The 25584-nt window shown below is 40.2% G+C and overlaps 2 protein-coding genes across 6 annotated transcripts in view; one reads left to right on the forward strand and one right to left on the reverse strand.

The window, feature by feature from the left end:
• The window catches only part of FANCL (FA complementation group L), a 67227-nt gene extending 42934 nt beyond the window's left edge, over positions 1-24293 (forward strand). The window contains exons 1-14 of one of the 2 annotated variants that reach the window (XM_005486802.3): positions 3286-3442; positions 5183-5241; positions 6215-6275; positions 7038-7094; positions 8703-8800; positions 12280-12376; positions 15051-15119; positions 20483-20633; positions 22213-22296; positions 22393-22438; positions 22535-22616; positions 23371-23487; positions 23768-23839; positions 24156-24293. In XM_005486802.3, coding sequence (XP_005486859.2) covers positions 3350-3442; positions 5183-5241; positions 6215-6275; positions 7038-7094; positions 8703-8800; positions 12280-12376; positions 15051-15119; positions 20483-20633; positions 22213-22296; positions 22393-22438; positions 22535-22616; positions 23371-23487; positions 23768-23839; positions 24156-24191 — 1122 coding nt within the window. In that variant the 5' untranslated portion in view covers positions 3286-3349 and the 3' untranslated portion in view covers positions 24192-24293. Of the gene's footprint in view, positions 1-3285; positions 3443-5182; positions 5242-6214; positions 6276-7037; positions 7095-8702; positions 8801-12279; positions 12377-15050; positions 15120-20482; positions 20634-22212; positions 22297-22392; positions 22439-22534; positions 22617-23370; positions 23488-23767; positions 23840-24155 lie in introns of those variants that run through there. The other variant, XM_026793283.2, reaches the window with a different exon arrangement.
• The window catches only part of VRK2 (VRK serine/threonine kinase 2), a 36863-nt gene continuing 35250 nt past the window's right edge, over positions 23972-25584 (reverse strand). The window contains exons 14-15 of one of the 4 annotated variants that reach the window (XM_074536660.1): positions 25445-25536; positions 24349-24487 (exon numbers count right to left, since the gene is read on the reverse strand). In XM_074536660.1, the coding sequence (XP_074392761.1) occupies positions 25465-25536 (72 nt within the window). In that variant the 3' untranslated portion in view covers positions 24349-24487; positions 25445-25464. Of the gene's footprint in view, positions 24488-24933; positions 25540-25584 lie in introns of those variants that run through there. The other 3 variants (XM_074536658.1, XM_005486804.4, XM_074536659.1) reach the window with 3 other exon arrangements.

The raw sequence follows: 25584 nt of genomic DNA on the forward strand, positions 1-25584 counted from the left end.
ATTTCATAAACATATTATTATCTTTCCATTATGATTACTTATTGCCTCCAAGGTCTACAATGCTTTCCTGTAACATCTAAATGGAAATGGGATTAGGATGAGATTCTGTCACTCAGGGGATTTGTGGGAAAAGGTGGGGATGTGCACAGAAAAGGTCATTTCTTAGGGGCGAGATGAATAAAATGACACTGAGTTATGAAAAGGGACAGCAATAACAGTATTAGCCATTTTGCATGGGTTTAAATGGATTGTTTTTTGTTGGAGACACTAATGCTGGAGAACAATGCACTGTTATTTTCCTGCCTTTCATAACATCCTTAAATAAATAAAAAAACCCAGCTCTTAAAAAATCCCCATTATTTCAATGCGGTTCCATGTGCATTCTGACTGATGAATGCACTTTCTTTCTGGCTGTTTGTGGGATGACTTAACTAACAAAATTTAGCCCAGAAATTGGTGCTTTCAAATGTTAGCTCTGTACACTGCTTGTTTTGCCACTGGAGCCATGATTTTATTGATGGCTTAACTGGCTGAATATGATATTTGAATGGACAAGTAATTAATAACATACTCCATTATGATTCTTCGGGCAAACAATAATTGTAATTAAATTGGTCTATGTGGCCTGTGGCTGAAAGATCAGATCAGTGCTCCTTTCCCTTGAGGAGCAGAGATGTCCAACTTCTCACTGATCTTGTTTTTCAATTTTGCTGCTTTAAAAATGCTGGTCTGCATGCCAGCTGAAAGTAACATGATGCTTCAAGTAATTGCATTTTTTTTACAAAGTTTCAAAGTGTGCAGCATATGCAGTGTAAGATAATGATTAATGTTTTCTGGACTCCAGTAGTAGAATATTTTGTGCTTCTGATCTTACGGTATTTTTATTTAGATGCATTACTCTATAAATGCACTTGGCTAAAGGGACTTGACATTTTTTTAATGCCAGAGATTCAGATAAGCATGGCCAAAAAAGGAAGAAAAAACCCCCTGCCTTCAGTTTTGCACTTGATGCAATTAAGAAATGATCAGTGGACCTGGTAAAGTACAGAGCTACTTCACAATTAAATAAGGTAATTTCTAGTGCCGTGCATACTGAGAGCAAACAGCTCAAGAGCAGAAATGTTTTGGTCAAAATTAAATTAATAGATAACTCGAGGGATACAAATTGCTATGAAACACTGGATTAACTGCTCGTGGTGAGCCATGCTGGGTAGTGAAATGCACAGGAACAGCTTCAGGGGGAGCAAACTACACAAGGGCTGAACACCGTGGTATTTAAACCTGATAGTGCATATGTTTAGAAAGTGTTTCTTGCCTTGGTAACGATCTTGTCCGAGGTTTTCTGGAGCAGAAAAGGGTGAGTAAAGCCACATTGTTACACCGAACCGAATCTTTATTTCTCGGATATACTGATAGTTTGCTGGAAGTGTGGAAATCACCAGTGACACTTCCAAGGTATAAAAAAAGTTAAACACTGGTGAGAATATATATTTAGTAGCACATATTCCTGAAAATCTTACCATGATCTAATTAGGCAAAAATCAGTGTTTTCTTTCTTAAACATGCCTATTTGTGTGGAAATTGACTCTTGCATGATGCTCAGCCTCAGTGATGTGCAAAGTTTCAATGCCTTCCAAAACACATGCAAAAAACCCCAAAGTTTTAAGTTTCTCTCCTCAGGCTTCCCCACATACTGTGGCTGCCAGGTTCTGGCAGCAACCCACTCAGAAAGGAGAGGAAGGTTTTTATCCCAGCACCTGTAGGAGGGAAAAGAGCTATTACGACCCTAAAAGTGTTATGGTAGGAAATGTTGACCACTAGAAAAGAATGCAAAAATTGAGTAATCCCTTGTCCTGGGTGGCACAAAAATCTCCATGACCCAGTCAGCTGACCCTTACTTAATATTAATGACCCTTACTATGACCCTTACATAATATTAATCCTTACTTAACAGCTAGTCCTTACTTAATCCAGTCCCTTCAGGATGTGCTAAATAGCGAGGAACTCCCGGCTCTGCTCTAGGGCAGCCGTGCTCCTTCAGCGCTCTGGAAAAGATGCTCCTCAAAGTAGCAGGAGCCCTTCCTTGCCGTGGGAGAAATCAGGGCTGCTCCTTGAGACTCTGGAAGCCGCGGGGAGCTCTCCCTCAGAGTTTTCCGTCCTCGGGACGTGCGTGCCTCCCCTGAGGGTGCTCATCCCTCAGCGCAGTGCGCTTCTCCCCTCAGGTGTTTGCTTCTCCACAGGTGCGCTCCCCTCAGTGGCAAGAACCTCACCCCTCGAGTGCGTTCCTTCCCTCAGGTGTGCTCCTCTCAGCGACACAACCCTCCTCGCAGGTGCGCTCCTCCCCTCAGGTGAGCTTCCCCCTCCTCAGGTGTATTCCCCTCAGCGGCACAACCCTCACCTCAGGTGTGCTCCTCCCCTCAGTGACACGCTTGTCCCCTCAGGTGTACTCCCCTCAGCCACACAACCCTCACCTCAGGTGTGCTTTTCCCTCAGGTGTGCTCCCCCCTCAGGGGCGCTCCCCTCAGAGCGCACACAACCCTCCTTTAAGGTGCTCTCCTCCCCTCAGTGACACGATTGTCCCCTCAGGTGTGTTCTCCCCTCCTCAGCTGTGCTCCCCTCAGTGACACAATCCTACTCTCAAGTGCGCTCCTCCCCTCAAGTAAGCTCCCCCCTCCTCAGGTGTGCTCCCCTCAGCGACACAACCCTCACCTCAGGTGTGCTTTTCCCTCAGGTGTGCTCCCCTCAGTGACAGGCACCTCACCCCTCAGGTACTCTCCCCCCTCCTCAGCTGTGCTCCCTTCAGCGATACAACCTACTCTCAGGTGCGCTCCTCCCCTTAGTGACACGCTTGTCCCCTCAGGTGTGGTACTCCCATCAGCGGCACAACCCTCACCTCGGGTGCGCTCCCCTCAGTGGCATCTCACCCCTCAGGTATTCTCCCCCCTCCTCACCTGTACTCCCCTCAGCTACGCAAACCTCCTCTCAGGTGCGCTCCTCTCCTCAGTGACACGCTTGTCCCCTCAAGTGTGTTCCCCTCCTCAGGTGTACTCCCCTCAGCCACACAATCCTCCTCTCAGCTGTGCTCCTCTCCTGTCAGGTGTGCGCCTCCCCTCAGTGACACACTTGCCCCCTCAGGTGTGTTCCCCCCAACTCAGGTGTACTCCCCTCAGCTGCACATCCCTCCTCTCAGGTGTACTCCCCCCTCAGGTGCGCTCCTCCCCTCAGCGGCATGCGCCTGTCCTTAGGTGCGCGCCCGCACCTCACGCCCTCCCTTCCCCTCAGGCGCGTGCGCCGCCCGCGGACAGGGGCGGGGCCTCGCGTTCGAACGGCGGCGGCGCCGGGCGGGAACATGGCGGGGCCGCGGGCTCTGCTCCGGCAATGCCCGCTGCTGCTGCCGCAGGACCGCCACGGCACCGCCTACGAGGGCTTTGTCACGGCCCAGGTACCGCGGCCCGGGCGCCGCTCGGCCGGCGGACCTTACTCCGAGGTGGAGGGAGGGTGCTTCCCGCTCTGCTGGGTCTTGGGAGGGAGACCGCTTCCGGCCGTGCCGCGCCTGCCTCTGAGGGGGAACCGTTTCCCGCCGTGCCGGCTCTGAGGGGTTCAGCCCTGCCGGGGTTCCCGGCTGAGCCACCGGCAGTTTCAATTGGGGAATGCCATTTGCCGCCGCCGTCCCGCGGGTTTGCCCCGGGAATGGCTGCCTGCTGGGCTGGGTTAGTTGTGCTGACAAAAGTGGTTTTGGGGCAAGGCTGAATGTGCCCGCGTTCATGGCCTGTGGTAAAAGTTGACATAAATGACTGATGGTGGGTGTTTTCCTTTCGTTTACTTTTGAGGCTTCAGCTGAAGGGGCTGCATCGTCCTTCGGGATGTGGAAAGCGCGGTGCAGGGGCAGAACAGCGCCTGAGGCAGCGTGAGGAGCCTGCACTGGCACTGTGCAGCTGTGGCTCCTTAAAATACCACATACACAGAGCTCTGAACGGGTGCATTTTAATTTAGAAATAACGTGGGGCTTTACTCCTCGAAGTAGATGGCAAAAGACATGGGCTGTGTCCTCTTGCATTGTCAAAAATATAATTGACATTGAGATTGAAAGAAGCGTCTGGAGGTCCTCTGCCTTGAGTGGTTGCTTCAGACCATTTGCAGCCGCGTTGTGAATATCTCCGACCAAGAGTGTACAACCTCTTAGACGGCTTCTTCCAGTTTCCGATCCCCCCTTAGCTTTTTAAGGGTGTTTTTTTCATGGTGTATAGGTGATATTTCCTGTATTTCTGTCACCTGTCAGTGTGTGTCACTCAGATCTGGCTGTACCTTCTGTAGTCATCCATGATCCCTCTTTTCTCCAAATAGTCCAAGCTCCCTCAGGCTCTCCTGGCATGAGAGATGCTTTGAGCTCTTGGTTACCCTCAGAGCTCCTCCCTGGATTAACTCCAGCATGTCCATGCCTTGCTTGTGCTGGGGACCCAGTACTCCCAACTTCAAGGTGTCCTGAGCTGGGGTAGGATCTGGAATAAAAGTTTTGAGATAAGTTATCTGCCCCCTTTGCTTTGAGGCTTCACCGACTTTATTTCAGTTTTATTAAGAAAGTAGAAGGAGAACCTCAGTAAGGACTGAAAATACAAGCAGGGGATATTTAGAAGCTGCCTCATGTGGATTGCACTAACAAGAAAAAAATTAAATTTATGTACTTGGGGCTGCTTTTGTTTACAGTTTGTAAAACTCTGCTGAAATGTGCTGTGGATCAGTGCCCAAGGTTCTTTTGAGTGTAGTTGCTTTTATGATAAGCATCTGTTTTGTCTTACTGGAGTTGGAGACAAACTTTCATGTACAGTAGCATGTTTTGGATTTAATTATATGTTTTTGTCTTGTCCAGATTTGGATAAGGTTTATTTTTCTCTTGAAAGGTGTTATGTTTGCTTTATGAAATGTGATGTACTGAAGAGTTTTTACTGAATATTGTGAATTAAAGGTCAAGAGTACTTCAGCTTCAGAATTAAAATCAACATTATTTGTGCCTGTCACTCATACCGCTTTTTATCCCTAAGGAAAGAGATTCTGAATAATATTCCTGAAAGACAGAAAAGACAAATTTTCCTTCTTAGTAGCTGATCTGATGGGGAATCATTCCCACGAGTGTCTAATATTTTTCTTTTCTGACCTTCCTATTAACTAAATACTTCTTTTCAAGGGTAGAAACTTCCACATCAGGATACTGCTGCCAGTGGATTTGCAGTTGAAAAATGCCAGGTAAGAGATTTCTATGGTAGCAATTTCAAAGTGTGATGTAACAAAGTTAATTTTGATAAAAGCAATAATGGATATGAAAATGAGTTATTATTTTTTCCAATATCCATGTTATTAATTAATTCTCACTGGTTTCAGCTTAACCTTGCTGAAAAATTGCACAGCATCAGTGTTAATAAATGCTGACAATAAGCATTGCCTATATCAAAATATTTAGTTGTTAATTAACTTTGAAACATGTTGTAATTAATTGGTTGTATTTACATATATGAAGCAATATACTTGGGAAAAACTATATTTTTTTATATAATTTGTATTTATAGATCATTTCTATGTCACCATTTGGGAAACAGCTAATTCAGTGCAAAGTTGTAAATTTAAGCACTTATGTAAGCAATTTAAGCAATGATGGTTAACAGAGCTTTTTAACTTCATTTTCTGTTTGCTGTTTCTATTAATTGGTATGACCCAACGTTCTTTAGAAGCCCTGTTCTCATTTCTGTGTTTATCCCAGCAGTCTGTGGGAAGTGGGTGAAAGAGGCAAATCCGTGTTCGTGGATGAGCTTTAACTTTGTATTCCACAGCTCTGCCTAGGCCAGCCCCAAACTGGGAGCAGATGTGGCATTCCATGGTTTATTGCATTCTAGGCTGGGTAATTAAAACTGCATTGCAGGTAACTTTGACATTTGCAGGTTATCACTTTTAAATATTAGTGTATTTTATGAAGTTACACTCGCTTGCAAGAATGATGTTGTTGTTTTCAGCACAGAGCAGCCTTTTGCAGGTTGGTGCTTAATTTTTAATGGGCTTTGGCATGGTGACATTTGGAAGTTTTGAGTAACTTTGAACACAGTTTTGAAGCATTGTTTCCTTCCTTTGTTTTTCTCCAAGAAAAGCTGTTGTGTGTAGAAGGCTTTCTGCCTTTGAAAGATGATGTAGTGTGAGTTTGAAATGTGCACAAACTCTGTTTGTCCAGGATAGAGTGCAGCTGGCGGCTGAGGAGGATCCTGCACGGCTACCGGCACATTTTGAAGCAGGTATACAAATTTAAAACCACTTATTTAAATGTCATTATTATTATTATTAAACATTTGTTTAATTTTTTTGTTCGTTTTTGTTTAATTATTATTTGTTCCTAATGATTCTGTGATATCTTGTGCTCGCACACCTATTCTAAAAGAGTTGAAGAATCTTCCTTTCACCCTAGAGCCATGATTCATTTTTAAATGCCTGAGGATTTACAAGTAAATATAATGAGAAACTGATGGAATTTAGTAAATATTTATTTTTATTGATCAGGCTATAACAATTTTAAATAAATTACTTATGACATTTTACTGGAATTTTTCTTTAGTCTCTCAATTAGAACAGATTTTGTCTTTTTTAAAAGTGTATTTACTTTTTTACAAGTTGTTCACAATGCAAAGGAGAGAATTCACGTTAATTATTAATAGACTCAATTCATTCTTGGGATCTAAATTACATCCCAGTATCCAAAGGAAGCTTTGGAGTGAGGATGCAGCGTGTTTGGAGTCCCAAGAATACTTTGTTTCCAAGGAGGAGCCTTTGCCACAGGTGCTATTTGAGACACTGTATCTCAATAAATCCATAAATGAGTGCGGCCAGGGGATGTTTCATTCTCAGTAAAGTTTCCTGGAATTTCTCTTCTGCAATTGGAAAATTTAAACATGTGGAATGCACTTGGTCTTTTTTAATGTTTGGTTTGACAATACCAGAAAAACAGTTGGGCTGAAGCACCAGAAGTTGCAGAAAATGAACTAATCCTCTCTTTCCTCCAGAGGCTGCACAGCTGCCCAGACCTTGTCAGCTTTATGGTGGAGCTGAAAACTGTTTTGGTGAGTGGCAGAATATGTGTGTGGGACATGGGATGCTCTTAGAGCTTTGGGTTTCACTTTCCGTGTTTTATAGATTACTGTCCCATAGATGTATAGAATTTTTATTTATTTATTTATTACAAAGAGGTGATTTTGTGTATATGCTGTTCATGTAATAGCTGTGTGAATATCCTTTAGGATTTAAGTGACTTTATTCTTTGGAAGTTGGAGTGCTATAAAAAATTTAAAACCCAGCAAGGGATCTCAGTGTAGAGCCATCCTCTTTACAGTGATATTCTTGGAATTCCTGTTACTGTCTGGATGGTAAAGCAGGCCTGTAATTATACAATGGGCTATGAAGCCAGTGGATTGCTGAAGGTGCTTTCACCTGACTAACAATTTGACAAATAAATGCAGAAGCTTTTATTTCCCCTAATATTTCAGAGGCTGCTGTTTATTCTTCTACAAGTTTTTCAGGTCTGGAGTTGAAGAGTAGCAAACCTTTAATCAACATGTAACTGGGAATTCTTATCTATTAGTAAAACACTATTCTTGAGCATTCTTGCTGATGAATACTTCATCCAACCTACTTTACTTGAGGAATAAAACACAGGAAGTATTCTTCAAAGCCACAGCAGAAATTCCTCCTGGCATTACACTACTGCTCTGCTATGCTTGGAATAGGCCTAAATAAGAATGTCTGTTTTGGAAAGCTTTACAATAGTTATTCCAATCTATTTGCCTACACAAGCACTCAGAAAATGAAAATGCAGTGAAAGTATAATTCATTCAAAATAACAAAATAGTGGTTCTCAATTACTGCAGAGAATTAAAACACTGACAATGGTAGGAGACTTGGGCAGAAATGATTGTTAAACTTGTTTTATAAATGATATTTTAATTCAAATTTATTATATTTTAAATTATTAATAATTTTATTCTAACTGTCATAAATGTATGTGTTCTGTTAAGCATAATTTTAGCTCAAATGCACTTCCAAAGAACAAGTAGCACAACACAACTGATACACATGGTTAGGGCTTATTTTTCACAGTAACATTAACTTTTTGATAAAAAGTTCTTTTTGAAACATTACTACATTCTTGAAGAGTGTCTGCTCCAAAACTTACTCCAAGGGATCCTGTGATGTTAAAACTGAGAAACTGATTTTGTTTTTTGATTGCCATATAAAGTGTATATATATATATATATAAATATTAAAAATATGGGGAATATCATGGATGTGTTGTCTTTTGTGGCAGTGGAGCCCAGGAGACAGCTGTGGGCTTAATAGAACCTTCCTTTGAAATGTTCTTTCAGTCAAGATGCTTGACTTCTGATTTATTAGCTGAAAAAGAGGCACATTTGATATTTGCATCTGAAGACTCCGTTGTCAACATCTGTGGGGTTTTTTTAAATTGCAGATGTTTTCATTACCAGTATCTGAAGTAATTTACCAAACAGCTTCTTTGTCTGCTTTAGCTGGAGGCTATAACAAAACAAATGCAGTGTACAGTTAATTTTACATAAGCTTAATATTTCCAAATGAATTGCAAAAATCACATGGCTAAATAGATGCAAAAATATTGAAATTGCTCTTAATGATGTTTTTAATGGTCTTTTAAACAGGAAATTGCTTTAAAGAACACACAAGACCTGCACATCTCAAGGCCTCCAGAATACTACTCCTGCCTTGTCAGAGATCTAGAAATACTGGGCTGGAATAGGTATCATTGTTTTAGTGCTTAACAAACATCATCTTTAGAATATCTGTTCCTCTTTTGTATTTGTGAGCTGAACACATCAAATGTACTTGTTCTGTTCATTTACCCTATTCAGAAACTGATTTTGCCTTGTTTTTAAATTAAAAACACCCAACAAACCTGTATCAGCTCTAGGCATATTTTCTGCCTCAAATAACTGAGCTGAAAGGTGAGACACTACGAAGAAATAATTTCTTCTTTGACCTATAAACTACTGGGATATTAAACATATTTAATGTTAATATTTATAGTTCTCTTTTCCCTATTTTGTACAGCTGGTTGTGACTACCCCTATAGATTATGGTTGATCATCATTTACCTTTATGCTTTCATAAAAACATTTCATACTTTTTTTAGAATTAGCATAATAACTTTTAAAGAACCTGCTCTTTCAGCACAAGGGTCTTCTTAGAGGAATTTATCATTTATTCGACAGAAAGTTAAATCTACCCAAAAAATTCATGAGTGGAGGGGAGAATATGAAAAGCTCTCAACCCAAAACTTAAACAGGTGTATCTTGTGCTAAATGAAATAAAGAAGCCTTAGGTACAAGAACAGTTTTGAGTTTTCCCACCTGATTTCTATATAGATAAACAACATGTGATTAACACTAAGTGGGAATTTCAAGGCCCACTTTTATTTCAAGATTGAAAACACCCTTGAGAAATCAGCTGAAGCTTTTGTCAGTGGTTGCCATTGTTAATATCTGATTGTGCCATACTCAAATGTCACAGACTCGAGTCTGAGAATATTAGGCAAAATTTCTTAAACATGTGGGAAGTATATTTTCAATTGTGTTTGCTCTCCCAAAATGGATAAAAAACCAAAACACCAATGAAAAAAAAAAAAAAAAAACAAACCCCAAAATCTTGAAGAAGGTTTGGGGAAATCAGTCCCTGATCAAGGGACTGTGCTGCACATAGAGAATCACATCAGGTTTGCTGCGGCTTGGAAGGAGAATAACCTGGGCAGGCCATGTGGAGTCCATTAGCAAGTCACACCTGTGATTCCAGAGTGCTTTTAGCACTGAAGTGACTCTCTAAGGAAGCCTCTTAAGTGAGGCTGATGCTGAGTTGTAGGTGATGCTTTGTTTGCCTGGCAGTTCAGAACATCCTGCAATGATCTCTCAGCAGAGCTGCCTGGGTTTGGTGCTGCCACTGAGGAGCAGCCACTGCTCACACCTTGAGCTGTAGTTAAGGATTTTTCTTAGGAAAAAGCCCTTGCTTGTTGTGTACCTCAGATTTACTCATTCCTAGCAAATTTTTGGTCATGCTGGAAGCTGACTGCAACCAAATCTAACTGAGAAAAAAAAATTGAAAGATTTGAACTGGGGAGAGAGAGATACTACTGCAGGAGTAAAGTTACAGGACAGGCTCTTCTAATACTTCCCCTTAATCAAGCTGGTTGAGCCAGTGGCAGTGGAAGGCAAATTATCAACTATAAAAAACCTCTTATAACCCTCATGGGGATTCAAAAAGGTTGCCAGTATCTCTTAAGTCCATGTTGTCTCAAAGCTCTTATGCCTGATACTTTCCCATTTATTTCATACAAAGTATGTTGTGCTCTTGCCTTCTCCATTTCCAGGGAATCCTGCCTGCTCCTGTGCTCTCAGTCATTTGTGTGTCCTGCTGGACTTCAGAGATTTACCTAAGGCTTTCCATCTTTATGCTGATTCCTTTTATTCCTTTTTTAATTTTTTTTCTGTGATAAAATGACAGAGCCTACAGAGGAACAAAAGTCTGTAAAAGTGAAATATCACCTATGTACACAAATCCTTATATGGTTATACAAAAAGTGTGACTTCGAACTAAAAGAATCCATACTTTTCTTATAAATCAAGATTGAAGTGGTCCAAACAAGAAGATTGTCAGAACAGGTAAAATCCCAGACACCTTGGTAGCATCCCTTTAATTTTTGCTTTCCTTTGCTGTGGCTCTTTGCAGGCAACAGTTGTGCTTTGCTGTGGACACTGCTGCATTTTTCACTGCAGTGTCCATGCTGGGCCTCAGCTGCTGCTTTAGGAATCCCCCAGCCCAGGAAGCAGCACATGGAGGGGTGGCATAGAGGTGGTTTCTCATCTTTATAGAACTCTGATACGCTTTTGAGGTCAAGTTGGAACAAAGCAGGAGTAATGATGTTTTTCCCCCCAGTTCAAGGAAGAATCCTCTAATTCTTTCCGAGTATATCAAGTTTAACTGGCTCCAGTTGAATGACACTTTTATCAAGACTTGTCTTTTCTTTCAGCTGTTGTGGAGAAATGCTCCCAGAAATCTGCAGGTCTCTTTAATATAGGATTAATCAGCATTAAACATGAAATAATCTCTCTCTCCCTTCTTACTACCACGACTGCTTTTTCCATGAGTATTTTTCAGTTCCCTCCTGTTGAGGCTATTTCATTTATGTAGAAAATTTTCTTCTTTTCACTTCCTTGCTAGGGATGTGCAACTCTTTAGTGTCCATCTGCTTTTTCTTCCACAGGCCTCTACAACCCAGCTTCACTTGAGAGAACCATGTGATTTTTCTAGTATGTAGTGGTTTAAAAAAAAATAAATGTTGCTTAGACCAGCAAGCAGCTGCTCTCTCTGAACTCTGTTAGGCCTTTCCATCAGTCTGGGTGATAAGTTGTGCAATTACCTTGGACTGCTTTTTATCTTTACACAGGAATGACATAGTAAAAACTCCAAAATATCCACATGCCCAGTTTACTGGTAAATATATGGGGAGGTTTGAACCTTTTTGGCAATTGTTGATGCCACTAAGCAGAATCCACCTGTAGAAAACAATCTATTTTACAATTTTATCCATCTTCATTGTGGTAGGGAGACACAAACCAGTGACATCTTAAACAAAGAGTCAGAAGTTTTAAAACTTTTCCACATTTAGTATGTACTTTCTGCATGCTAGGGTGCATGAATACAGTGTAAAACTGTCACGAAATGAAGGCATATCATCATAAATAACTCATTTTGTACCTGTTCAGGTACTATTTTCTGCAGAAAATCAATTTTGGAATATGAACCAATATGCACCGAATTTCCCACAATAATAACATTGATAATAAAAGAGAACTTCATTGAAGAGAAAAGCAAATCAGGAGCATAAAAGTCTGATAGAGTAAGAAAGTGCAGAAATGGATCAAAGATTTGACAGGAAGTTTAATGTGTACATGAGCAGAGGCTGACAGGAACACGCTGTGCGTGTCAAAGGTTCCGCTGATGGAAAATGCAACCCGGCGCTCGCTGACCACAGCGTGAGCCCTGCCACACTCTGTAAATAACCCTGAGATATATGGCTGCATTAAGCACCAGCCTGGTGTATTAACAGCAGTAAATCTGCAGCAGAGAAATGCTTGGCATATAGGGCTCCTTCTGATTAATATTTGTAACACACTAATCAGGGGATTGCAAACTGCAGGGCTCTCAGAGTTTTCTTCTCTCTTCCAGAGTGGCCTATGTGGACACTGGGCTGAGCACAGTCAAGTTAAAAGCTGAAGACTCTTGTGGTCGGCAGCATCTCATCACTCTCAAGTTAAATGCAAAGGTAAATTGATGTGGGACAAGATATCTTGAGGCTTCCTTGCAATATATTGATTTTTCTTAATTCATTAGGATTTTAGAGGGTTGGTTTGCTTGCTGGTGTGTCTGTTCTGCAAGGTAATAGGTCAGTTAATTTTTTTTTTTGCTTGAGTTTTCAGACTAGCTATATTTAAAATTAATATTGGATTATGGTTATCTGTAAGATGCATCTGTGCATCACATGAAAAACACTTTGATACTGTACTCATTTTACTGGATTACTGACAAAGCCATCTGGGAGACTTTCCTTCATTATCACAACATCCAGAGACTGTGCACAGAACAAGAATTAGAGGATGTTGGGTTGGTTATTAACAAGTCTTGCTGTTAAAGTCAGAGATGTAAAGATTTATGGAAAACTGAAGTCAGTCAGAAAAATTATTTCTTTTTAGTCCAAATAAATGTCCCATTTTGACAGTACTTGCAAATCAAACCCATGGCATTTGCAGAAAGAGAAAAAATTTAATTCTTCCTGGTACTTATCCCTGAACTCAAATTACAACATTTCTTCATAGAATATCTCATTTCAAGGCATAAATCTCCCACCAGAGACTGTGAATATCCAGGCTGTGTGGTGACAATTGCCTGGCAATAATTGTTGTCTTCAGAAAATCAGTCCAGGGGAAAAAGGGATCTAAAAGTGTCTGGATGTTGTTGTTTGGGACGATCTGTGATCCATCACCTCAAGTTATCATCTTGAAAGCACGAGGAAGGGACATGGTACTGTGGTATGGAATCCCACCCTCACAGGCATCCTGTATTCCTTTACAAACCAGGAGGTTTTTCTAAAAGTTTTTCAGTCTTACATAACATGAACAAGCTTTACCTTTGTAGGGGAAAAAATACTGTTTGGGAATGAGTGTTGCTCCAGTGGAGTTTTAGAGAGAGTAGAACTGTCCTCCATGCAGAGAGTAATGAGTGCATAATTAATTTGCTAGTCAGTCCATTATTAAATACACTGATGGAAAAATCCATCTGGAAGTGCAATTATGGGCTGTTTAATGTGCAAGGAGAGGAACCAGGTTGTGTTGTTTATAAGGGATAAATATGCTTTGTGTGACACCAGAAATTTGGTGCAACCTGTTGCCCTGAGGCTTTTTTGCTCTTAGGACAACAGAAGTAAAGTATTTTAACTGTTTGAAAGTATAAAAATGCAGAAAAAATTCCAGTGCAATATTCATTTTTCCCAAGCAGCTGCCATGGTCACACTGGCACTGGTTCTGTTCAGCATTAACTTAGCACTGTCCTGATGGAATGGAGATTTCCATTTCCTGTCCTTGTGCAAACTTGTGTGGTTTTTTGATGGTAATAAAATAGATGAATAATCCTCATTTGATAGTAATAAAATAGCTGAATATTCCTCATTTGATAGTAATAAAATAGCTGAAAACTCCTCATAGCAGAAAAAACACCATCTAACAATTAAATATATATGTAACAAAAAGATTAGATTATCAGACTTGCCTATTTTAATAAGTAATCATCCTTTTTCTTTTTGTTTTCATTTTTTTCATTTTGTTGTCAAAGTGGTTTTGATGATGAAGGATCAATTTCTTGTCCTTTGTAAACCATGTCTGGCATTTAAACTTGCCAGACAAAATTTGTGTGTGAAATCCTGTTCTGGTGACCTGGGGATTTGATTTGCCTTCACACACACAGACACTGCATTTGAGAAGACTTGGCTGAAGTCTTTTTTGGGAAGGCATTTCTTTTGATAAGATGCTTTAATAAAAGTGTGTTTATTTCTGTTATGCTGTTTCTTTGATTAAGATCAGTGCAGGAGCATTTCAGACCCCAAGGCTTCAAATAGGCCACTGGAAGGATTTGCCTGATGTGTAGTAATTAAGACACTTTGGTAATTATCTGAATGATCTGGCAAGGGCTATGAAAATGCTTTCTCTAGATAAAGTTAGCTGCATGCTCAGGAAACCAATATAAATATTGTATTTAATAATTGCTTAAATTGGCCTAAGAAAAATAGGATAATTCTGAAACACACATTTGATTGTAACTGTAATAAGCTAAGATGTCATGGAGTTATCAAACATTTTATAGCTTCTTTTTTTTAATACAGTCTTTAAAAAATTTTTCTTATTGTTATCTCTTAATTTGGATCAAGTTTTGTTTTATTTATTTTGGTCTATGTTCACTCATTTCTTTCTAAATAGTTAAGTACTCTGCATTACTTTCAGTTTTAAAAAACAAAATGTTACCATTCAGAACAAATAGTTCAGCTTAAATGAAAATTAGTTCTTGACTCATGGAAGGGTTGTTTGATTTTTAAACTGTGGTTTCTAATATGTATAATTGAGGAGAAATTTTAAAAAATATTTCATGCTTTGTTTCTTAAGGTTTCTTTAATGTTCCTTTGTGACCACTGAGCACAGAAAATTGGGATTCTCCTGCCTTTTTTAAATACTGATATATAAAACATTTACATGTGGCTTTCTTCTTTAAATGATAATTAACATTCATAACTATTCCTGAAAATGCTTTGCATACTGTTTCCTCTCAGAGCCAAGTTCTCAAGATGCTTGAAGTGCTCATATTTTGTTATCAAATTTGGCAGCTGAGTATCAGTCTGACTTTAAATCACTAAGGAAAAAAATCCCAAACTGTATTTTCTTTCCCTCCCTCAGTATCCCACAGAACCACCAGATTGCCTTGTGGATTTTCCTGTTCCCTTTGCTGTTTCCTGGATGCCACAGGTAACTGCTGGACTAGGCAGCTTTTAAAATAAAAATACATGTGCAATGGAGGGGTGGTAACAAGGGGTTGGCTTTGCTTTTTAACTCCAGCTTTTCTCCCTGTGTGCATTTTATTTCTGTACATGCTCATGAAAATGTAATAGCACTGAATTCCATATTCCTTATCACAGTACCTTAAATATCTTCCTTGCCATGAGATTTATCTTGCATGTTGGATGTACTGGTTGGGTTTTGTTTTTTTTTTAAGCTGTTCATGTGAGAAACAATTCTCTAGGAATTATGGTGGGAAAGTGCAAAGAAAGTGAAATGTAGAAAAAATTATTGTTTCTAGAAAAGAAACAGCCTCTAAAGCTGACAGACATTCAAAAGAGGAGTTGGTTGTCCTATAGAGTTTTCCCCAGTTTGTTATCCTATAGAGCTTTCATAACTTAATAAAATTTTCCAGTTATAATCCATCTAGGAAACTATTTAATGAAATTCTAATTTCTTAGTTTACCTGATATTGCTGCCATGAAAAACCACACTGCCTTTTGTGGGTGTTCACATTATTTCATCTACCTTTCTTCCTGAATAGTGCATGTGTATTATATTAAATGAATTTAAATGTTACCATTCAGATACAAGTTAATTTGAATTATATGTAGAAAATAATTGATATTTCATTTAAATTGGGAAAATAGTTTTTACATAAATAATTGTATCTGATAATTTTAACTCTCATAAGGGTTTCTACCCAGCAATAAGTAACAACTTCCATAGGGAGCATGGCTGGGAGGTTGCAGCTCAAGCTGGGCATATAATTTCTCTGCAGAGCTCAAGGTTCTGTGTGTTACCTCAGGCCCACTAATATTGGGAGGAAATAACTGCAAAGATCAACCACTGCAAATGAAAAATATATTTATTTATGTAAGTTTGGTTTTGATTCTCTGATATGGTTTGGAGCAGTTTAAATAAATGTTTTTCCCTTGAATTTTACTGGAGTCCCTATACTCCAGCCAGGATTTCAAGTGCTGTTTTTAACCTCAAACTTAATACATATTTTGAACAGTGTTTTATTAATTTTACAGCCTTGTGTTGCCTCAAATGAACAACATTTCAAACATCCCTGACAGTGACTGCTTCTCTGTGTTTGCTGTTCGTAATTTTAAAGAAGGACTTGTGTTTGAATAAAATGTTCTGGAAAATCCTGACATGGAGCAGCCTTTGACAAGTTAAAAATGGGGGTGGATAAACTGATACTGGCACTACAGCCAAGGAAAAATCCTCTCTTAAAAATACAACTCTCTGATGCTTAAAATCTTCTTCCAGTTAGAATTACCTGGGGACTGTTTGAGAACATGAACAAAAGGTGTTTGTGAGTAAGGGAAGAGCCTGCTCTGAAGTCATGAAATAATTCCAGCTGCAGAGAGCCTGCTCTATTCCTGAACCAAATAGCAGCAGACAGAAATGCTTCAGCTGTACAGCAGCTTTTGCAAATTGACCTTTTGTGTGGGGGTGACATGAACCCAACACTTGTGGGGACAAATGGCTTTGGTAATTGTGTAAATTGTGTTTATTTTCCAAATGTGTGGGAATCACTGTGGCGAGCAGCCCTCACACCGTGAGAAAATATGGGTTAAGCTTAGATAATGCTGCAACACCACTGGCAGCAGAATTCAGCAGGTACTCAAGTGCATGAAAATTTTGGTTCCTAAAAGGGAAAAAGAACAGGCTACACCTCTTCTCTGGTGAAATAACGTGGTGTTTTGGTACCAATTGGTCTTAAACTTTTAAATTATGCCTTTAAAGTATAAATTGCCAAGGCTTAACTAAATTGGTGCAATGGCACCATTAGAATATAAACTCCTATGAAAGAAAATATAAATAGATTGCAGGTAATTGATTTTTCTTTCCCACCCCCTGTGTGTGCTGCTGCCTATTTCAGGCTCATGGATTTTAAACTTGAGGGGTTGTTGAGGTTTTTTTTTCCCTTCTTTTTTTTTTTTTCCCCCTTCTGTATAATAATAGACATGGCTTTATGGCATCCATATTAAAAATGGGTAATTTTCCTTATGGTCCCTGTCTTCCTGCTGGGTTGATAATGTTTTGATGTATTTTTCTTTTGCTCTGATGAGAGGTCTGCTGCTGCTGCTCTGACATATTCATTTGGATGAATAATTATAACTTGCACAATGTCAAGCTGAAGATGGTGGGGTTTTGTGCGTCATGACAAGCCCAGTAGCCAGTGCAGGTGTCTCACAGCATGAGCAGCAACAGCCAGTGGATTCTGGCTCAGAGGAGACGTTTTAGAGTAGTAAGAAATCAGCACCAAGGGCAATGCTGCTGCTGCTGCTCCTGCTCTAAGTGCCAAATAAATGCAGAGTGCTTCTCAATGACAAGTGCAAGAACATCTACTTATTTCTGTTACAGCCTTTTTCTAAAGAAGCAGATAAATGTGCTGCCTCCAGTTTTAGCGCAGTTCTGCAGAATCAGGGTGAGCTTTCCAGACTGACCACTGCCCACCTGGCTGGCTACATGAAGGTCATGGGAGTGGAAATTAATGACTAATGAGGTCGTGCAGCAGCCAGCAAGGAAATGGGAATGCAAGGTGCAGAAGGTGGAGTGCTGGGAATGAGATGATTCTTGGGTTATTTCGATGAAAACACAATAAAAAGCCTCGTAATTGTGCTTTTTCTTGGCAAAGGAACTTCACAGGCACCAGCTGTAAAGGCAGAAAATGGAGATGGTTGACAAGACACTTTATAAAGATTCCAGGCTTGTGTCTTGGCTTGATTTCTGTTAAGGAGAGGGGAAATTGTTAAACTGCTGTTGATGAGGAAGTGTTTCCAAACAAATCTAAGGAATCATAAATTCTTTAGGTGATCCCTTTTCCATTTAATGACTGTTTGCTTTATTAAATTGTATTTTATTTATTAATTCATGAAGGGCAAGAAGGTAATGATACCTATAGTTTAGGCTATTTCACCTTTCTTATTAGGGGGCTTTGCAGTTGTTTTAATTTTGGATAAGCAAATTTTCTGTTAGGAAGAATTTTAGCCAAAAAATATCAAAATAAAGATTACATTTTTATCTGTTTTTGAAAAATAAGTTGCAATCAGTTGTTCTGTATTTATCTTAATTGGAACTTTTTTTACTACCATTTGATCACTATTTAGTTCATCCAGGATTTGGAGCAGATGCTTGAAATTTGGCAGAACAGCCATATAGGTTACAGCACTTCTTAGAAGTTCCTGAAAGGCTTCATTGGTTTTTTGGCAGGCACAGCCTCGAGATTTTGTCTTTATTCTTCCCAGCCTCTGTGGCTCTAGAAATAAGAACCAAGAGTAGAGTGAGATTTTTTTTCCCATTTTTTCTTATTCCTTTGATTGGAGGGAATGGTGTTTGGGCAGTAAGGGTGGGCTTGGGAGAATGTTTGAATTTAAGGAAGAAGAGAATTGGCATGAAGAGGTCCTGGTGCTGAGGGGGGGATGAGAGTGCAGAGGATAGAAATGGAAATAAAGAGGTTGAGAAACCTCATGGTACTTTCCTGGTAAAAGAGAAGGTGTGTTCCCCTTGGAGGTCCAGAGTATCTGATTTTCCCTGGACAAAGTCAGTGGTGGGAATGGATGTGGGATCCATGGATCTGATACCAGAGGTGACATTGGGGTCACAGTCCTGGGACTCACCAAAGCCAGGGTGTTTATGGAGGATGGAGGAACCAGTTTGGCTTTGTGAGAGTGAGCAGCACTCACAGCCTGAATGAGAAATGTTGTTTTCCAAGGAATTTTGACATATTTCTCACAAATTCTAATTCATTTGTACAAGGGGGACCAGGGAACAGAGTTGTGCTGTTTGACATTATTAATGATGGTCTTGGTGTAATTTAGACCAAAGAAAAGTGTGATCTCAGGCTGTTCTAAAAGTCCTGGCAGCAACCAAAAATTACTTGGTAATCAAATAAAAAGGAATCTTGGAGTTTTCATGGTTTGCATGACAAGCAGGTGATGTATTTAAATAGCTATAGATGCATTTAGGTATAGAGCAGGAGACAGCTGGCAACATCAGTGAAGCATGCAAATAAGATCAAATGAACAGTGTAGAAAAAAAAAGAAAAAGATTTAACTACCTTTTTAAGGAACATCATTGAAAAATTACAATTAGTATTAAAATTAATTGGATTTTAAAACTTATCTGTGGGTTATAATCCCTTGATGTTTCTTTTTTCTAGTGAAACCCTTTGAATTCCCGGAAGATAAAGATAAAAATGATTATTAGAGGATTTATCTGTATGTGATATAGAAAAATGTAAAAAATCAAAATGGAAAGCAACTGTTGCAAGTACCAGAAAATTATGCTATTAATTTAAGTGTCATCAGAGCACAAAAGATCACATTTCAGGACTGTGTGAAAATTATTAAAATACTGGAAATAATAGTACTTAAGATGAAGATACTATACTCTAAGATGTGGTTAAGTGACTGACACTATTATATCACTTCAGGTATTATAAAAGTAACAAAATGCTTTTAAAGATAATAAGCGTTACATTTCGAGATTGGCAGAATTCACACTTCTCTGCTTAGGTGCTTTCCTACTTTAATATAATTTAACAACAGCAGGAAAAAATGTAGCATTTTATTTCCAAGCTACGCCGTTTCTTTCTAAAATACACATGCACAAAATATAAAAAGTTATTATGTAGAAAAATTCTATTTCTTCATCTGAGAACACTCAGATAATTTGCTGCTCTTTGTCCAGGTGAGAAAGGAAGAATATAATCACTACAGATTAAAGGAAACCATTCCTTCTGTATTTTGTTTAATTCATAGAAAAATACCTGTGTGAGAAAATAATGTTTAATTTGCTTTTTCATTTGAACCTCAAAATATTTGAAATCTGTCCCTCAATGGGCATCTGCACCTGCAAAGGATTCCCTTGACCACCAAATGTTTTCTCTTCTTGCAGAAGTCTTTTCCTGGGGAAATGGTGACTTCTTTTTGCCCACTGATAATTTAAAAAGATTTCTTTGGCATTGCTGTCCTGTATATTGTCCTGTCTAATGAAAGATATTTCTGATTCCCTGTAATCCACTCTCAAATATTGAAATCCCCCACGTGTAATCCTCTGCTTATTAGATGGTTTCTCCTTTTTGTGCCTTATTTACAGGGTTTGAAAGCTGATCTTAAGCACCTGTTTTTATACTACTTAATTTTGAGATAATGATCAGGTTGTTAGGTGATATTCCATGTTTTATGCTATCACAATACACTGGGACACACACATAGATTTCAACACTCCTTAAATGAATAAATTGGTTTTTAAATATACTCTCAGGCTGCTGGTGGAAACTCAATGAAATCTGTTTAAATTTCTTGTTTTCTTAGAACTCCTTAATAGACATTTACAACCAGTTCCTGGCAGCACTGGAGTCGCTGAAGGAATTCTGGGATGCCCTGGATGAAATCGATGGCAGGACGTGGGTGCTTGAGCCAGAAAATCCCACCCGGAGCGCCACAAGCAGGAGAATTGCAATAGGTAGGAAAAGATGTAAAGGGATACAGTGGATTTGAGAAGTAAAGCTCAGGGAGATGGTTTGTTTTGCTTGTCTCATCAGATGGTGCTTCTTTGGGTTTGGGAAAGGAAAAGCAGCACTTAAAACCAAAGTTAGAACTTTTCTTTTGCATATTAAAAAAAAATAATTTTCCATAACAGAATGCTGATCCTGTTTGGGAAGTTCATTACAACTTTCTGGTGTCAGATAAAGGAAAATTTCTGCAGGAAAACTTTGTGTATTTGTGAATTATGAACATGGAACTGTCAACAGCTGAGCACTTACATGGTAACCTTAGAAAAATCAGCATTTGTGAAAAATCAGTTTAGGTGAAGCCCTTACCTCAATCACAAATTCCAGAGTTTTAAACTTTAGATTCATCCTGTTGGAGTGGAAGGAATATTAGAGTGCAGCCCAAGGGGAAAAAGGGAGTTAAAGGAGGCAAGGGGAAAGGACAGAAATAAAAAGAAATGAGGCTTCCCTGTCAACACCTCAGTTGTAAAATGTACCTCAGTTTATATGCTGATGTCTGGCATTTTAAGGTCTTAACATACATAGGATAAGGAATTTTATAATTATACAAAATCCACATCACAAATAGCAAATTGAAATGTGAGAATGCAGAGTGGACCCACGTTGTCCCTGACAGCTGTAGAGGGAGGGAGGAAGGAGCTGGAGGGAAGGACAGGAAAAGTTCAGCAGTGGCTGGAATGGTGTGGGTCAGGCAGCACTTTGTGTGCAGGCAGGGGGGCTTTGTCCTGGTCCTGCTGCCCTTTGCCACAGGCCAAGGAAAAGGGAGGAAAAGCCTCAAAAAGTGCCTTGGAGGAGCTGAGCAGAGGAGGGACAGGGCTTTGAGCCTTTTGTTATCAGGCACAGGGAACCTTCAGCTACCCCTGAACTTTGATTTCATTCATTCCCACCTCTTCCAGGACGAGAGCTTAACACAGCTTTAATTACAGAAAAGGTTGGGTTTTACCTGGCCTTGTTCAGAGGAGAATTTGCTGTGATGTTTTGGAGCTGCTTCCCTCTGAGGAACATCCCCTTCCAGGGATGCTGGGGGGTCTTGAAAAGCCAAATATTTGCTGTTTCAAAAACACAGCTTTGTTGTCTCAGTCCTGGAATTTGCTGGGGAGAGGACTGACTTCTGCTGCTTAATGTTGGGTTTGGGCTTCTCTTTTTGACTATAAAAGATTAAAATGAATTAGTAAGTTACATGTCTCTACCTTTAAAGTTTCACCAAGATTTTGGATGGATGTTGTCATCTAGCTTGGGTTGATTATGTGTCTTTCTGAGTAAGTGTAAAGGTTAAGCCAAGTCTAAAAGAAACACAAGCCTGACAGATTTAATTAATCAGTTGCTACTTTTAATTACAGTTTGTGGAAATGTAAGTATTTGCTATATACTCATATTTTGTACAATCATTTGGACACCTCCCAACTTTGTTATTATTTATCCTAACAAAACCCAGCCTGAGTTAACCAATTTAAAACTGCCTTTAAAAATGGTTCCCTTTTCAAATCCTTGACTGCAAAGCTTCCCCATGGCCTTGCTTTCTCCTTGCAGGGAACAATGTCTCAGTGAACATAGAGGTTGATCCTCGCCATCCAAACATGCTTCCAGAGTGTTATTTCCTTGGGGCAGATCATGGTAAGGCAGCAAATTCCCCTGGTTTCTCCTCTGGCCTCAGATCTCTGAGCCTGGGAGGCTCACTGGGGTGATGCCATTATTCCTGTCTGTTTGCAGAAGTGAACCCCCTGAGAACCAAACTCAACAGCAACATGCACTTGTGGTGAGTGTCCCTGGTAGAGCAGGCTGGAAACCCAAGTGGTGTTTGCCATTCCTCAATTCCTCAGGTGGGTTTTTCTCTCCCCTCTCCCACCCACAGGGACCCAGAAGTCAGTTTGTTACAGAACCTGAGAGAGCTCCTAGGAATTGATTTTCCCTCCCGTGGTGTGCTGGAAAAAAGCGTAAGTTTGTTTTGGTTAATGACCAGTCGTTATTGCTGAATAAGTCACATTTAAATGGTCACTTTCTAAGAGCCAGGGACAATCAGGGACTTCTGAGAGGTAATTGGATTAATTCATTGTCACAAGGACTTCTGAACTTCAAGCAACAGTTGTCAGAGCTTGTTAACCTTTGATTAGAGGTGCACACTTCCCTGTGGCCTTCATAGCAGTGAGGGCATTCATAACAGGCTCCACTATTAAAAGGAAAAGAGGATGTTCCAGAGTAGCTAATGAGATGTGGAAAATCCAAACATTCTGTTATGGATGTTGATGACTTCAGTTCTAATTAGGTGGAGCTGCTTAGAGGGGACAAGAGGCCATCCAAATACTGGTGCATTTCAAACAAACTGGGAACTAATTTTTGACAATGCTTTAAAGCTGGATTACGAGCTTTGCTTTCACTCAGGAAGCTTCTAAATTAATATCTGATCTGTGTCTAATGACAAATCATAGTGGTTAATAAACAAAAAGCACCCAAAAGTATGAAAATGCTTGTTGAATTAGATGTAATTCAGTAAGGGAAGAAATATAACCCAGTCAAGTCTTGCACACCTGGAACCCAGTGTCACTCTAAGCCATTGTGACATAAACATGGATGTCTTAAAGGCAAAAACCAGTAATTCCAGCCAACAAAAACTGTAAAAACAAAACCAGAGGTGAAGCTGTTTGTGTGTGGGCAGCCCAGCCCTGCCTTTCAGCCGTGCTGTTGTTGCAGGACTTTGCCAAGGACTGTGGGATCTGCTACGCCTACCGGCTGGAGGGCAGCGCGCCCGACCACGTGTGCGACGATCCCCGCTGCGGGCAGCCCTTCCACCAGGCCTGTCTCTATGAGGTAAAGGGACGTGGGGCACAGCTGGCAGCAGCTGGCTGGCACTTCTGCACAACAAGCACTGCCACTTACATTCTGCATTAAGCAAGAGCCCATGAGAACACTGTGGCAGTCAGGTGTCCTGTCACCCCCAATTCCTACATCAGCTCTCTGGGAAAGGGAGCCACAGGCTGACTGCATGCACCCTGTCAGATGTTCATCAGCTGAACTCTGGTAATTAATAGATGTTTCTTAAATTAGAGATGAAACCAATGTGACTTTAAACCCACTTCTTGTGTTGCAGTGGCTACAAGGCCTTCCTACCAGCAGACAGAGCTTTAATGTCATCTTTGGTGAATGTCCCTATTGTAATAAGGTAAGGAAAGCCATGGAGTAGGAGTGAACTAGAGTAGGAAAGGCAAATGCAGCAGTTTTTAACTGAAAATTTTCTGACACAGTATAAAGACAGCCCCACACTAATGCCAGAGTAATTAAAGACCATACTCCATTGTATTTAATACTTTTTTAATGTCGTAACAAAAGCTTCAGTTACAAACAATAAAAAAACCCTCAACATTTATAACAGAAGCCAACACAGATAGTTCAGAGAATCCATAACTATTGAGTGCAGATGAGAACTTGCCTGTACAAGACATGTACTGACAGGATTATTTAAAAACTTCTTTTTCAAGCCCCTGACACTGAAATCTTCAATGAAGAAACTCTAAAAGCTGCATTGTGGGAGCACCACTGCACTCCCACTGAAGACACAGGAACAGCAACATCAAAGCAGATACAAGGACAGGACAATGAGCACCAGAAGCACCAGAACAGCTGCAGTGTAGGGGTAGGTTTGATCAGCAAATGCAAGCTTAAACACAGCAGAGAGAGAGGGATGAGTGGTGTCAGCACCAGGCTGGGGGACTGCTGCAGGAACAGGAGTTACAAGGTGACTGTGCTCCTTTCGGGATTCTGAGAGTGTTCTGTAGGGGTCAAATGGTGGCAGCTCTCTTGCAGTGTCTTCCTGCAGGGGAAAAATAGCTGTGATTATAAAGCTAATATGAAATGAGATGTGAATCAGAAAACCAGAGATGCCATTGAGGTATTTAAGTTATCCTAGAGAAGGCATTACAGTCCTTACAGAGTCTTACCTCTGAAATTTGCACTTGTATGGATATTGTAAGTGTGTATCATAAGGCATGGGTAAACACCTCCTGAGGAGACAGATCTATATTTACTATTGAACTCTGCAGCTGAAATTCTTCTTGGTCTTTGACTTGTGTCCAAAAACATTTAATATATTCAGTCTTTCCTGTGTAATAAAGGTTTATCCTGGAAACTCAAGACATGATTTTAAGGGTGAAGGTGCTGATTTGATTTGTGTAAATTTTGCATTTCACAGTGAAGTCAAACTTGTGCCCATCACAACGAACATGAACTTGTAGAGCAGGGCTTGTGTGGCTGGCCAGGGCTTGGCCAGCATTGTCTGTCCTCCTCCTCTGAAAGGGATCCCCAAACAGCACAATCCCACTTCTCAGCTAAGATTGGACTCTCTTTTCAACTGTCCCTTAGAGCCAGGGACAGCTCTGGTTTCCTACAGAGCTTTCCATAACCAAACTCCTGAATTACATGAGAGAAATTCTGCAAAGTGAAGCTAAGAAAATCCTCCCTTTTTTCCTTGTCCACTTTCTCATTTGGCTGGCTTAAATGTTATCTGACACCCATTTAAAGCCCCCCCTATTATGCAGAATGGTTCTACATAGAAACAGCACATGTAATCCTATTGGAATAGCAGCATTTCCATTAGAAAAACTAAATCCAAACACAAATATCATCTAACCACCAGCCCAGTGCTTGGTCCCTTTTCTGCAAACACTTTACATTTGTGGACTAGGAAGTAACAGTGGAATGTTTTCCTATCAAGTCAGACACCATCTCCCCTGCTGGCAGCCAAAACACCTCCCAGGATGGTTCTGCTCACCACTGTCCTGCCTGGTGCTCTCAGGTACAGCTGTGCTTTTGCTGCTTCCCTCTCCCAGCTTGTACCGGAGTCTCCAGGCAGTGATGGTCAGACTGCTTGAAGCAAAGAATTTTGGATTAATCATAAAGCTACCTTTAAAG

Source organism: Zonotrichia albicollis, chromosome 3, assembly GCF_047830755.1.
Source record: "Zonotrichia albicollis isolate bZonAlb1 chromosome 3, bZonAlb1.hap1, whole genome shotgun sequence".
NCBI classification, from domain to species: Eukaryota; Metazoa; Chordata; class Aves; order Passeriformes; family Passerellidae; genus Zonotrichia; species Zonotrichia albicollis.